Source organism: Mesocricetus auratus, unplaced genomic scaffold (genome assembly GCF_017639785.1).
Source record: "Mesocricetus auratus isolate SY011 unplaced genomic scaffold, BCM_Maur_2.0 Super-Scaffold_100691, whole genome shotgun sequence".
Classification (NCBI taxonomy): Eukaryota; Metazoa; Chordata; class Mammalia; order Rodentia; family Cricetidae; genus Mesocricetus; species Mesocricetus auratus.
The window spans coordinates 2897340-2910913 of record NW_024429267.1 but is presented as its reverse complement, the minus strand read 5'-3'; the positions used below and the strand labels follow the sequence as shown (position 1 = coordinate 2910913).

Genomic DNA, 13574 nt, shown 5'->3' with positions numbered 1-13574 from the left:
CAGAGCAGTTAGATTTCTCCAATGCTTCATGGAGACAGTGAATAAGACAGAAAGGATGATTTCAAAATCCAAGTGACAGACCATAGATTTACACTTTGAAAGAGTTAGCTCTCAAAGACTTTCCTTTCACATGCCTTTATTCCTATAATCCAGTCATCCTGTGTCAGCTCAGCATTTGTGAGGCAAGAAAAATGTCCCTGAATTATCTGATGGTGCTTGAGACCCAGGTTTGGTTGTTGGCTGTGTGATGATGCCCAGTAAGGAAAGAGATACAGAGTGCACTACATGTGCCTTCTATTCTAAGCTGCACCCAGCCATTATACCTCATACTGTGGAGGAAATGGGTGATTCTGGTTTCATCCTGTGAACAAGACAGCTATCAGAGATGAAGCTAGAGTCCATACTGGTCTCCGTGACTGGCCATAGCTAATAAGACTCTTCTTTTTCTAAATGTTTAGTTAGATGCTTCTTAACTTTTCTCAAATCAAAGACCGATTTAAGAAAGTGAGAAGGCTGGAAATACACCTTGGCATGCATGAGGCCCTAGATTCAATTCCTACCCACCCCCCCACCCCCCCACACACACAGGGAATATGAGAGCACTTTCAAAAGGGTTCAGGCCTTTCCAACAAGAAACTCACTTGCAGCCTGTAGATGGTAGTAAATGCCCTTGAGGTAGACTAAATAGTCACTGTTTTGATATTCAAAGTAGCGTTTAACCTGCAGGCAGGTTTCTCAGATAAATATGGTTTTTGTTCTTCCATGGTATTGAAACACAACACAGCCACAGCATGTTTTTTATATTAAAATTTTAAATTTATTGAAATTAAAATATAAGTATATCATTTTCCCATTTCCCTTTCCTTTTTCTAATTCCTTCTGGGTACCCAACCCTTGCTCCCTTTCAAATTCATGAACTCTTTTTCTTTAAGTGTTATTATTACATATATATGTATTTATATGCATACATATTCCTAAATATATAAATACAACCTGCTCAGTCCATATGATGGACGTTGTATGTCTGTAATTTCAGGGCTGGTCATTTGGTATCTGATAACCAATTAGGAGGTTTATCCCTGGGAAGACTGTTTCTCCTTTTCTTGGCATCACTTAATTGCCTATATATAGTTTTTGTCTAGGATCTGTACCAAGTTAGCATCTCTTTTGGCATTATCTTTGTTCAAGTCCTGTTCAGCCAGCCATGCTGTGCTGTGTTGTGGGTGAGAAGCTTCCCTATCATGTCTTGGAGGCACAGTGTCAGCAGACACTTCTCTGACTTTGAGGGTCTTTCTGCCCCCTCTTCCGTGATGTTCACTGAGCCTTGGGTACAAGAGTTGTGCACAGTGTGCTTTAGATTAGAATATATGCACATTGTATTGTAGGAAATCGTAAGTTTGAATAACAGATACTAATATTGACCTTTCCCCTCTCTTAAAGCTTGGGAAAATGCGACTGACAATTCCATGTCGGGCACTTACCTGTTCCCACCTTCAGTGTTTTGATGCAACTCTTTATATTCAGATGAATGAAAAAAAACCAACATGGGTTTGTCCTGTCTGTGATAAGAAAGCTCCATATGAACACCTTATTATTGATGGGTATGTATGTTTACATTTCTCCCTGTGTTTTAAAATGGCCCTCTGTTATCTGAGTGTTTGAGATAAAACCTAGAGGTAAATTTTTCAAAGTAGGATTGATTTTCATTACTCGAATTCAGTGAGTAGTTAACACTGTAAATAAATACTCTTCATCTTTCAGGTTTGTTTTAAGACATTTATTGGGGACATAGTGTGCAATGGAAGTTAGAGGACAACATTGGAGAGTTGTTCTTGCCTTCTACCACATGTGTTTTGGGGATCAAACCTGGGTTGGCTCAACACTGAGCCATCTCAGTGTGCCCCCTCTTTAAAATTTTTAACTTTTATTTTATTTGTGTGTTTTCGACTTGTTTTGAAAACACGTGCTTTCCCTTCAGCACCTTCTGTTGTTTACCGTTTTAAGCACCAGTAGTTCTAAACAGGGTGTGCATATATGCTTTTGAATACATCTAAGACCTACAGGGTGCATTGGAGAAAGCATAATTAATTATGAGGTTCATATTTCATCATAAATAAATAATAAATAAATAAGGACTTTTGGAGCTAAAGGGATGGCTTAGCAGTTAAGAGCCTATATTGTTTTTATAGGTCACCCAGGTTTCGTTCCCAGACCAGACCAGAGCATTTGATACCCTTTTCCATACTCCATGTGATGTGCACACAGCCACAGGCAAACACACACACACACACTAGACAATTTGTAAATAATAATATTCTTAAATCTTTTAAAAGTTGGACTTTTTAGTAGAAGGTAGCCAATTTCTAGAGACCAAATCTGGCTTCTGTCCTGTCTATCAAAACCTGTTCTCTGCTGTCAGAGCTCCCGGCAAGGGCACCCAGCTAATAGTGGCTCCCTTTGCTCTGCTGCATGTGTTTCTATCCTTGTCTTATATTTCTTTTCTGTCTTCACCGTTGCATCACAGTGATCAGCCGTTCTCCTTAAAATCCATTATTTGTCTGTGGTTTTTGACCTATTGGTATCTGGCCATGAGTCTGTTACTTCCCTTAGGTTTCTGTTTGCCTTTTTGCCACTGAACAAGAAATAAGGAACTGAACTGTAAGAAGGGGAAATGCCTTCCTAATATTTCTAGTATTCTTCAGTAAAACACTCAAACAAGACAGTTTATTTATAGTGTATGAGAAGGCGTAAGAGCCTGAAGGGAATATATACAAGCAATTGAATGTGTTTATCCATAGACTTACAACCCGATCTTTAAAGATGTCAGTCTTGGGAGAATATGAGTACGTAGCAGTGTTTCCTGTTTGATTTTTCAGAAATGAAATGACAACTAACTTATAAATTTAAATTAATAGTAATATTTTACCAGATCTGTATATCTTTTCCTTCTTACAATAAACTCTCTCTCTCTCTCTCTCTCTCTCTCTCTCTCTCTCTCTCTCTCTCTCTCTCTCTCTCTCTTCTCTCTCTCTCTCTCTCTCTCTGAAAAATTTAAAGAACAGGAAATCAGAGCCATTTTTGATGTAACTTCTGGTTTTATTTTTATATAAATTCTGATTATATGCTCTTAATAATAACTTTTAGTCTTAGTTTCTTTTAACATTATAACCAGATGATTTGATCACAATGAATTTCAAGCATTCCCTATGAATATCTTTTAGTGTCAATGTATTATTGTCTTTGGACTTAATTGTTGTACATTATTTTATTTTAGGTTTTTTTTGTTTGTTTGAGACAGGGTTTCTCTGTATAGCCATGGCTGTCCTGGAACTCTGTAAACCAGGCTGGCCTTGAACTCTCTAGAGATCCGCCTGCCTCTGCCTCCAGAGTTCTGGGAAAAGCATGCACCACCACCACCCAGCTGATTGTACATTTTTATGTGTATGGCTTCAGTTTATCAAATAAGACCTTATGAGCAATTTACAAGTATATAGTATAAACTGAATACTTATAAAATCACCACCTGGAGATAACTAGTGTGTGCTTTTACTCACACAGAGAATCTTGTTTTGAGATATCTTTTTGTCTTAACCAGTTTTGTGTGAACTGAGATGTATCTTATGTATTTACAAATTTTGGCCACTGAGATGGCACAGTGAGTAAAGGTGCTAACTGCCAAGGCTGACAATCTGAACTCGACCCCAGAACCCACAGGGTGGAAATAGAGAGCCAACTCCTACAAGTTGTCTTCAGATCTCCACAAATGCACCGTGGTACCTACCTACCTACCCATATAACACACACTAAAAAATATTTTTAAATTGTCTTTTTTTTCAAAGCTACATGACTTTTTATATGAATATTCCACAATTCGAGTAACTATTCTTTTCCTATTTAATTAGGTTTTGAGAACAAATGTAATTTATCTGCTCTACTTTCTTTCCCCCCATTTACTACTTGTGTAAAACAGAAAAATCTAAGTAGAGTCGTGTTTCTCATTTCTCTTCATGTAAACTGCAGTACTAAGGACAGATTGTTTGTCTAGGTTGTTTATGGAAATCCTGAAGTACTGTACAGACTGTGATGAAATACAGTTTAAGGAGGACGGCTCATGGGCCCCGATGAGATCGAAAAAGGAAGTGCAGGAAGTTACTGCTTCCTACAATGGAGTTGATGGTGAGTAGCTGTTCACAAATCTGTGGTTGCCACTGTGATGTGCCAGGACTTTCACAAATGTAGACTTTTGAACACTCTGTGCTCAGTAATTGTTAGGTTATTGATGAAATGTACACAAATAGCAGGATTCCTTTTAAATCAACTTTTTTTTTGCCAGTCTTAAGATTTTTGTGGTACTAGCTTTCAAAGTATTCTAAATTCACTTCTAAAATCATACTGTTGAAGCACTACCCTTTTAAAGGATTTTATAGTTTTGGCACAGAGTAGTGATCATTACTTTTTCCATCTCTTTTTTTCTTTTCTTTGTTTGTTTGTTTGTTTTTTTAGACAGAGTCTCACTGTGTAACCCTAGATGGCCTGGAGCTCACAGAGATCCACTTGCCTCTGTCTCCTGAGTGCTGAGACCAAAGGTGTGCTCCACCACACCTAGCTGCTTTTTTCTTTGTATATGTGGATAGATTTGACTTGTGTTTTGCTAGAAGGAGACGAACTTTTTTTTAATATTAGTATTTCCTAGGTATTTTGGATGCTATATAGATAAGCATATATAACATGCAATCCTGCTCCTAAGACTTTTATTCTAAAATGGATATAAAAGATACTTTTCTTTTTTTGGGTTTTTTGAGACGGGGGTTTCTCTGTATTGTTTTGGAGCCTGTCCTGGAACTTGCTCTGTAGACCAGGCTGGTCTCAAACTTACAGAGTTACTCTGCGTCCAGAGTGCTGGGATTAAAGATTTATGTCACCACAGCCAACCATAAGATACATTTTGATTATTCTAATTCAAAACTTTTTTAAAACAATTCATTAACAACCAATAAGAAGTAGCAATTTTAAACTTAGTAGAACAGAGCCACTGTTACAACTATGGCGACAATAGTGTTGCTACTCTAAAGTGATAGGCTTGTCTACAAGGACACTGAGAAAAGAGGAGACTTGACACGGGTCTTGTGCTTTAATCATTCCTACACAGGATGCTTGAGCTCCACATTGGAGCATCAGGTGACTTCACACAACCAGTCCTCAAATAAAAACAAGAAAGTTGAGGTGATTGACCTAACCATAGACAGTTCATCAGATGAAGAGGAGGAAGAGCCCTCTGCCAAGAGGACCTGTCCTTCCCTGTCTCCTACATCACCACTAAATAATAAAGGGTGAGTGCTGCTAGGACTTTTCCAAAAAACTCTTTTGAAAGCTTGTTTGGTAAGTAAAGGCTGCCAGATAAACCACTATGCTTGAGTGCAGAGTGTAGACTGACTTTTCCCAGGGATGTAGCATTCTTGAACAATTAGAGTACTGCATTACAAGAGTTTGGATATAAGATTCATAGTGTCAAGAGATGCTTCTGGCCCAGTGATTAAGAGTGCTTGGTGCTCTTGCAGAGGACCTAAGTTCAGTTCCCAGCACCCACATGCTGACTCACAAATGCCTGTAACTTCAGCTTCAAGGGTTCTGATACACCTTCTAGCCTCCAGGGATGAATATGCACACACACAATTTTAAAAAAAAACGATTCTGCTGCATGTAGTAGTTCTGATACATATCAGAATCACCAAGAGTTTTGTTTGCAGTTAACCAGCCCCCCCTCCCTTTTAAGACTTGTTTTGTGTCTGTGTGTGAATTGTTTCTCTCTTCCCACCATGTGGGTCCCAGGATCAAACTTAGATGAATAGACTTATAGCAAGTGCCTCTACTTGCTGAGCAATTTCACTAGCCCTCATTGAACCAATTTTTTGGGGGGAGAGGCTTTTGAAACAGGGTTTCTCTGTAACTTGGGAGGCTGTCCTGGAACTCACTTTGTAGGCCAGGCTAGCCTTGAACTCATAGAGATCTGCCTGCCTCTGCCTCCTGAGTGCACAACCACTGCCCAGCTGAACCAATTTTTTGATTAATATTGTAAATGAATTACTCTTGGTCCAGGTGTGGTGGTGTACACTGTAAAGAGAAGCTTTTTCCTTGAGAGAAAGCCTTCCCGCCAGCCTGGTTCTAGAGCCGCATCAGTCCCAAATAAACACACAGGAGGCTATATTAATTATGAAGTTGTTGGCCTTGCTTGTTTCTTACTGGCTAGCTCTGACTTAAGTAATTACCCCATAATTGTTAATCTAAGTATTTCTCTTACCGGAGAACTTTCTGGGCTTCTACCCCATGGCATTACATCTCGACTCTCTGTGCTTCTTCTTCCCAGAGTCCTCCTGGACTCCTAGTCCCACCTATCTAGATTCCTATTGGCCAGCAGTGCTTTATTGACAAATGCACAGTACTTCCCCCCAACATCCCAGTACTTGGGAGGGCAGAGACAGGTGGATCTCTGAGTTCCAAATCAGCCTGCTATATAGAATGAGACCCTACCACCCCCTTACCCCCTCCAGTCCCCTTGCTCTTTCCCTGAGGCCTCTCCTCATTTGTTGTTTGGCTTTCCTTCCTGAATTTTTTTGAAGTCTTTATCCAATTTTAGCCTTGCTGGAGCCAGTGCCACATGACAGGCAGTTGAGCCATTAGTCTCCCCCACTGGATTTGTTCAGTGTAGACAATGCATTTCTTCTTGTGAACTCAGACTGCTTGCCATTCTGCTGACCTTCATGCTGTCCTTACACAACCCAGATATCCTCTCCCTTTCCAGGTTATGTGGATGGAACAGAGCATGTCCATCTCAGCTCTCGGGAAAGTGGGCAAGACAAAGGTATTAGACTTCATTTTGGCCTGCTTATAGGGTTTAGAAAACTAGCTAAACACTGGAACCGACTCGCTATAAAGTTAACTCGGGTAGAGTGCTTACAGTAGAAAGCTGAGCGCACCTGATCATTGAAGCTGGCTGTAGATGTGTGAGTGGCAGGAAAGACCTGCAGTGACTTGGGCTTTCCTCCACAGTAGCCCCATTTTTCAAGATGTATTGCCTTTGTTTCCCAGGAGCCTCCATCATACTGTACCTTGGAGCTGGTGATTGTAGCGCCTGTTCATAACCTCATCACTCATAAGACTTGGGCGGTAGGACTGCTGCTAGTTTGGTGCCAGCCTAAACTAGATGATATCCTATTTTTTAAAAAAAGCAAAACAAAACAGAAGAACAGTTGCCATAACAATTTCAATGTAGTAAGTGTTCTGAGGAACCTAGAGACCCAAAGGATATGCTTAGGTGATGTGTAAATCCTATGGCACATGGAGTGGGGGAAGACCTCAGATCTAGATAACTGCAGGGGTCCTAGAGCAGTCCCCACAGATATCAGGAGAAAACTGTATTGTCATATTTTGTGTCATAATTGCAAAATTAAAAGATACGTTCTAAAACAAGTGTATAGTATTCTGGGGTTAATTGTATGGCAATTTTCTACTCTTCAGAATAGTCATATGTAAACTCTAGTAGTTTCCCTATCTGAGTATGGTTTTTTTTTTTTTCTTCAGGAAAACTTTGGAATCTTTAGAAATCTAATGTTTCTTCTTTGAATGTTTACTTTATAGTTCTTCCCAAAATAGCTCTGTTTGTTATGTTTGGAAAATTTCATTACTTGCTTTAACTACTTCCCTGATTTTTACCCATGATACCTAGATACAACTCTGCAAATGCCAGACCTTTCTCTTTGGCTATGTAGATAAAACCTGGGTGTCTCTAGCATCTTTAAAAGAATGATTAGGTAGCACTGTGAGTATTCACAACAGCAACTAGACACTACCCAGAACACTAAGCCCTACAGATCGTTCACTCTAATGCATTGTAATATGGAAATAAACTTGGGAGCAGTCACAGAATTGAAGGATAGACAGCCATCCCATAGCCACGAAATAAGCCCTTCAGCGCCTTGCTCAGTGTTACATTCACCCAGAAGTTCCATACTGTTTGCTAGACAGGAATGTTTGTAAAGACCAGCAGTCTCCTGATCATAAACAAAGGACACATACAGCTAAGGAACATGGCATTCTCTATAGGTGTAAGGATTTACATTTCCATTGGATAAACACTTCTGTGCAGCACCTGAGAGTGTCTTTTGCTTACTATCCCACTCAGAAAAGTGTAGTGCATACTCATAATTAGGATTCTGTTCCAGGAAATCTAACATTGGTGTCTTTTGAAGTAATCTGTACTGTTAAAATGTACACCTACCTACAAGTACTTCATGCAGAGTATTAGAGGCAAAAGCTAGGGCTGAGGATGCGGTTCATTGGGTAAAGTACTTGCTGTACAAGCATGATGACTTGAGTTTAGATCCCCAGATACCATGTAAGCTAGGTGCAGTGTCATTTTGGGATACTTTGCCTTGTCTCACTGCTATGATTGGGGTCAGAGGCCCCATTATTTAAACTGTACCAATAGCCAAGCTAGACATTGGGTGAACCAAAGTTACTGCCCAGGGTGTCTTAGTTAGGGTCTGTGTTGCTGTGATGAAACACCATGACAAAAACAAGTTGGGAAGGAAAGGGTTTGTTTGGTTTACACTTCTATATATCACTGTTCATCATTGAAGGAAATCAGGACAGGAACTCAAACAGGGCAGGAACCTGGAGGGAGGAGCTAATGCAGAGGTCATGGAGGGTGCTGCTTAGTGGTTTGCTCCTCATGACTTACTTAGCTTGCTTTCTTATCAATCGCTAATTAAGAAAATGCCCTTGCCCTACAGGCTTGCTTATAGCTCAGTCTTATGGAGGCATTTTCTTAATTGAGGGTACCTCCTCTCAGATGATTTTAGCTTGTGTCAAGTTGACATAAAACTATCGAGCACAAAGAGTATCCCTGGATTTCTCACTACCTACCCCTTCAGTACCTACTTTGAAAGGGCCATCATTTCCTTTGTTGTGGGTACATTGCACTCATGTCCTATTGTAGTGATTCAGCTATGCTTTGCTTCTGCATTCTTAGAGTGAAGGATGGCGATCTGAGATCTGTGTGGAATATGAGTAGTGATTTCATTGCATCTGTCTGATTCTCCTTCCGACCTCTGCAAATGCTCCTGCATACCCAGTTATTTCTTACCATTTGTTTTGCTTTCTGTTTGTTTGGTTTTGTTGTTATTTTTTTTAATCATAAAAATTGGGACTCATTGTGGGGTACAGTTTCATTTGTTAAACTGTGAACATTACATTTTCTAAACATTTCTTTCCACAGTATTTTAAGTCTTCCTCATCAAGCATCACCTGTGTCCCGCACCCCCAGCCTTCCTGCTGTAGATACAAGCTACATCAACACTTCCCTCATCCAGGACTACAGGCACCCTTTCCATATGACACCCATGCCTTATGACTTACAAGGTGAGTCTCTGGTCCTTTGCTGTCACACAGGCTGAGGAATGCCTTCGCTCTGTGTGGCTGCAGTCTGGGGGTGAGGGATATATAGGAAAGAAGTTGAGATGGGGAAAACCGGGCTTTGGATCCCAGAAAAAATGGCCAGTGTCTTGGTGGCACCTTTGTCGGCAGCCAGCACTCACTGCTGTGGGAATCCGTTGCAGTGGTCTTGGGGTGTTGTGAGCTTTCCAGTATTCTACAGGCTATTGGAACACTTCCTCCCTGTGACCTTTAGTTTGGTGGGGGTAAATGCTGGTTTTTATTCTTTGACTATGGCTTCATGTAACAGATACTTTGTGTATCTGAGTTAGTTGTATTATGAAACATGGTCTTGCTATGTAGCCCTGGTATTGGCCTGAAACTCACCAAACTGGCCTTGAACTTGCTGTCATTCTCCTGCCTCTGCCTTGTACCATATTGTGGAGGTGCTGTGTGCCATGGCACACATGTGGAGATCAGAGGACAGCCTGTAGGAATTCATTCTCTCCTCCTACTATGTAGATTTTAAGGATCAAACTCAGGTCATTAGCTTTGGTGTCAAGCACCATTACCCACTGAGATATCTTACCAGCCCTGTAATACTGATGAATTGACACATTTGAATTTTTTAAATTTGCTTTTTTCTTTCCTTATTTTTTGAGACGGTCTTTCTCTGTAGTCCTGATTGACCTCAAACTCACAGATGTTCGTTGGCAGGTATGCACCATCATGCCCAGACTTACCCTTTTTAAGAGACGTTTGAAATGCTAATTTATTTGTTTCTCAAAAAGAATTTCAACTCTGGGTATATCTTTATAATTTAGTGGCTTATGAACTAGTCACTTAGCTTCCCAGAGGCTGGTTACTCCTGGCAGTTTTCTAAACAGCTTTCTTAGCTGTTTGCACACATCCATCACTATGGAGACAGATTTTGTAAGTTCTCATATTGTAGTCTTTTCTGGTGTGGGTAGAAGTGGTTGCCAAAATATGGCATTGCTTGTGTACCTCAAGGTTAGACATCAGCATGAGGCCTTTGCGTTTCTTGTTCTTTGTTATGTAGTGTTGGGTAGAGTAAAACAGTATATGGGTTTGGAAGGGTCTGCCTGCAGCCAGGAATCATGGATGAGCTTTTCTGTGATGCTACTAGACCCTTGTTTTTAAAGACAAGGTTTCTTTGTGTAGCAGATCCACCTGTCCCTGCTTCCTAAATGCTGTGATTAAAGGTGTGCACCATCATGCCTGGCCATACAGTCACACTTGGGTTTTAATCTGGTCTAGATGATGGGACATGAACTCATTTGAGAAGGAGAATAAAAAGCTTTGCTACAATTTGTGTGACCTCTTAAAGTTTCATGTGTAAAATCAAACCAAAAGTAATGAAAGACCCTAAGAGGCAATCATGTAGAGTAAATTAGATTGAAATCTAAGGGCTAGGGACATAGCTCAGTGTGTAGAGTGCTTCCGAGTATGCATGAAGCAATGGGTTTGATTTGAAGCAGATAAACTGAACATGGTGATGTGTGCCTGTAATCCTAGCACTCAGGTGAAGACATGGTTAATTTCAAGCAGAATTCACCGACTGGCTCATTGCTATAAGAGTAAGCGGGTCCTTCCACCAAATTGGTAGTATGAGTCATCCACAGCTTCTGCTCTAGTGACATAAATTCTCTTGTGTACACAAGCAATAAAATCACTTTGAATTAAAAAAAAAAAGGTTCAAAATCAAGCCACACATGGTGGTGCACACCTTTAATCCCAGCACCTGGGAGGAAGAGGCAGGTGGATCTCTGTGAGTTTGAGGCCAGCCTGGTCTACAAGTCGAGTTCCAGAACAGCCAGGGCTCTGTAACACAAAGAAAGTCTTTCTTGAAAAACCAACACACACACTGCCAAAAAAAGAGAAGTTCAAAGTCAATATATGTTGTGGCCATCCTGCAACACATGAGATTCTGTCTAAATAAATGTGTTCTTGTGAGGAATCAGTAAAAGCAAGTATTTGATGTCACCTTAGCTGCCCTGGAAGTTTCTGTGTAGACCAGGCTAGCCTCTAACTCATAAAGGTCTACTTCCCCCTGCATCTTGTAAATGCTGGGATCAGAGGTATTCACCATATGTCCAGCATTCCTTGTGTTTAAATATGAATCCAGAGTGCATAGAGTGAAAGTGCTGGAATATTTAGAAAGGTTGCTTTTCTGTTTTGTTTGTTCATTCATTTGTTTGTTGTTTGCCTCTAAGCTAAGTTATTTTATTCTTTCCACAGGATTAGATTTCTTTCCTTTCTTATCAGGAGACAATCAGGTAAGTTAATGTGAAAATAGTATTTCTTTAATTGTATATTAAAATATCTAAAAGTATAGTACATAGCCAGAAGAAAGAATAAATTTCCTTGGAAAGTGGAGTACCTGTGGTCAGACTTGCTCTGGCTGTAATAATTTAAATAAAAGCCATCATTCATCACCACCTTCTACCTCTAGTAGAAAATAAAAGCAGTGTCTGCCTGTTGATTTCTCAGACTGCGTATAAAGACACAGGGCAGTGAGCTATGTGGCTGATAGATTTCAGTCTTAGCCACATGTGTGTGAGTGTCCTGGTGCCCAGGACATCATAGCTGTTACAGTCTTTGGTGCAACTGCATTGCCAATGGTATGTGTAAATCCTACAGTTGCGTGTAGTCCATAACACTAGAATGACTGTTGGTTTTCAGTTACACAGTGTGCTGTGCTTCCTCACACTGTGTTTACTGCAGCTTTGAGTGCTTCCTCTGCTCCTGTGTTTGTCTCGAGCTCATGTTGCTTTATTCATCTCAGACCCTAAACATACAAAATCAGTTGCCAAAAGGCCACATCTAGCGACCTGGAAATAAAATTAAAAGTCATCAAGTTTGGATGGAGAAAGTCAGTGATTATTACACGCCAGTCAGGCTGCCCCATTGCACTAGAGCTGCAGACTTGAAGAGCAAGAACAAAGTAACAGAAGTTTCATCAAAAACAATGAGATAAACACAGATTGAGAAAGACCCACTTCAGCCATAGAGAAATAATTAAGAACGTGGATTAAGGGCAGGATGCAGAAGCACATCCCGCTCAGTACCGTGGCTATCTATCATTGCCAAAGCAGTGATCCAGCCGCTGTTCAGAAGCCTGCCCGAGTTTCCTGCCAGCAAGCTAGAGCACTTATTGGAGATCAGCAAACTTTGCAAAATGTTGTTCATTGGTGCACGTTGTACATCCTCCTTCATTCCAGTGCCACAGTGGTGTTCTTGTTCCAGCACCATGTCTCTGACCCAATTAGTAGAAATAGATCAAGGAGTTTTTGTTTTTTTTTTTTTGAGAATTTCATACATGAGTATACTATATTTACATTATTTTGACCCATCCCTTTCCCTCCTTTAGCTTTTCCTTGGCCCTTCTCTGTATATATTTTTTTTTAATTTTTTATTACTGCTGTATGCATAGGTGTATATATGTGACACAGCATGTGCTTGAAAGTCAAAGGAGCGCTGTATTGATTCAATTCTCTCCACCTCTGTATGGGGTGCAGCCATTGAACTCAAGTACCAGCTATTCAGCAAGCACCTTTGTCTACTCGGCGTCTTACTTGCTGATCAAGGAGATTTAGTGGCCTGTGAGGCCCATTGGCTGAGTAGGACTTTGTCCAGGCTGCTACTGCAACAGGAACACTGAGGAGACATGCCTTGAGTGTGATGGAGGGCAGCACCAGTGCTGTGCCACAGTCTTGTTTCAGCTTGGGATGACATAACAGAGCTGATGGCATCTGGAGGAAACACTCCAGAGATTACTACTAATTGCAGGGGATTTGCCTTTGGTGAGGAGGTTGCAAAGCAATAATGTAGTTGTGGCAAGTAACTCCAAGATAGTATGCATGTGTGAACACTGAAGAGCCCCACAGAGATTCCTAAGGAAACCTGTGGAAGCCTTGGAACTGAAAAGCAGGCAAGAGAAAGGGGAACTGCAGGAGACAGAAGGAGCCCTCAAGAGTTTCATAAAGGAGCTACCAAAACTTCTGCAGACATCAGCAATCCCCTTGAGATGCCTGAGAACATGAACTTCAGAGAAGGGAATGTTTGTTGTGCACTGTTCACAAGCGCATCTCAGATGGAAAGGATCAGACCAAGCAAAACACCAC

The 13574-nt window shown here is 40.7% G+C and overlaps 1 protein-coding gene across 3 annotated transcripts in view; it reads left to right on the top strand.

Moving 5' to 3' along the window:
- Pias1 (protein inhibitor of activated STAT 1) overlaps window positions 1–13574 on the top strand; it is a 114022-nt gene that overhangs the window by 95336 nt on the left and 5112 nt on the right. For 2 of the 3 annotated variants that reach the window (XM_013117423.2, XM_040740341.1), the window contains exons 9-14: window positions 1441–1601; window positions 4046–4176; window positions 5150–5330; window positions 6800–6859; window positions 9275–9417; window positions 11689–11726. In XM_013117423.2, the coding sequence (XP_012972877.1) occupies window positions 1441–1601; window positions 4046–4176; window positions 5150–5330; window positions 6800–6859; window positions 9275–9417; window positions 11689–11726 (714 nt within the window). The remainder of the gene's footprint in view (window positions 1–1440; window positions 1602–4045; window positions 4177–5149; window positions 5331–6799; window positions 6860–9274; window positions 9418–11688; window positions 11727–13574) is intronic. The other variant, XM_005075574.4, reaches the window with a different exon arrangement.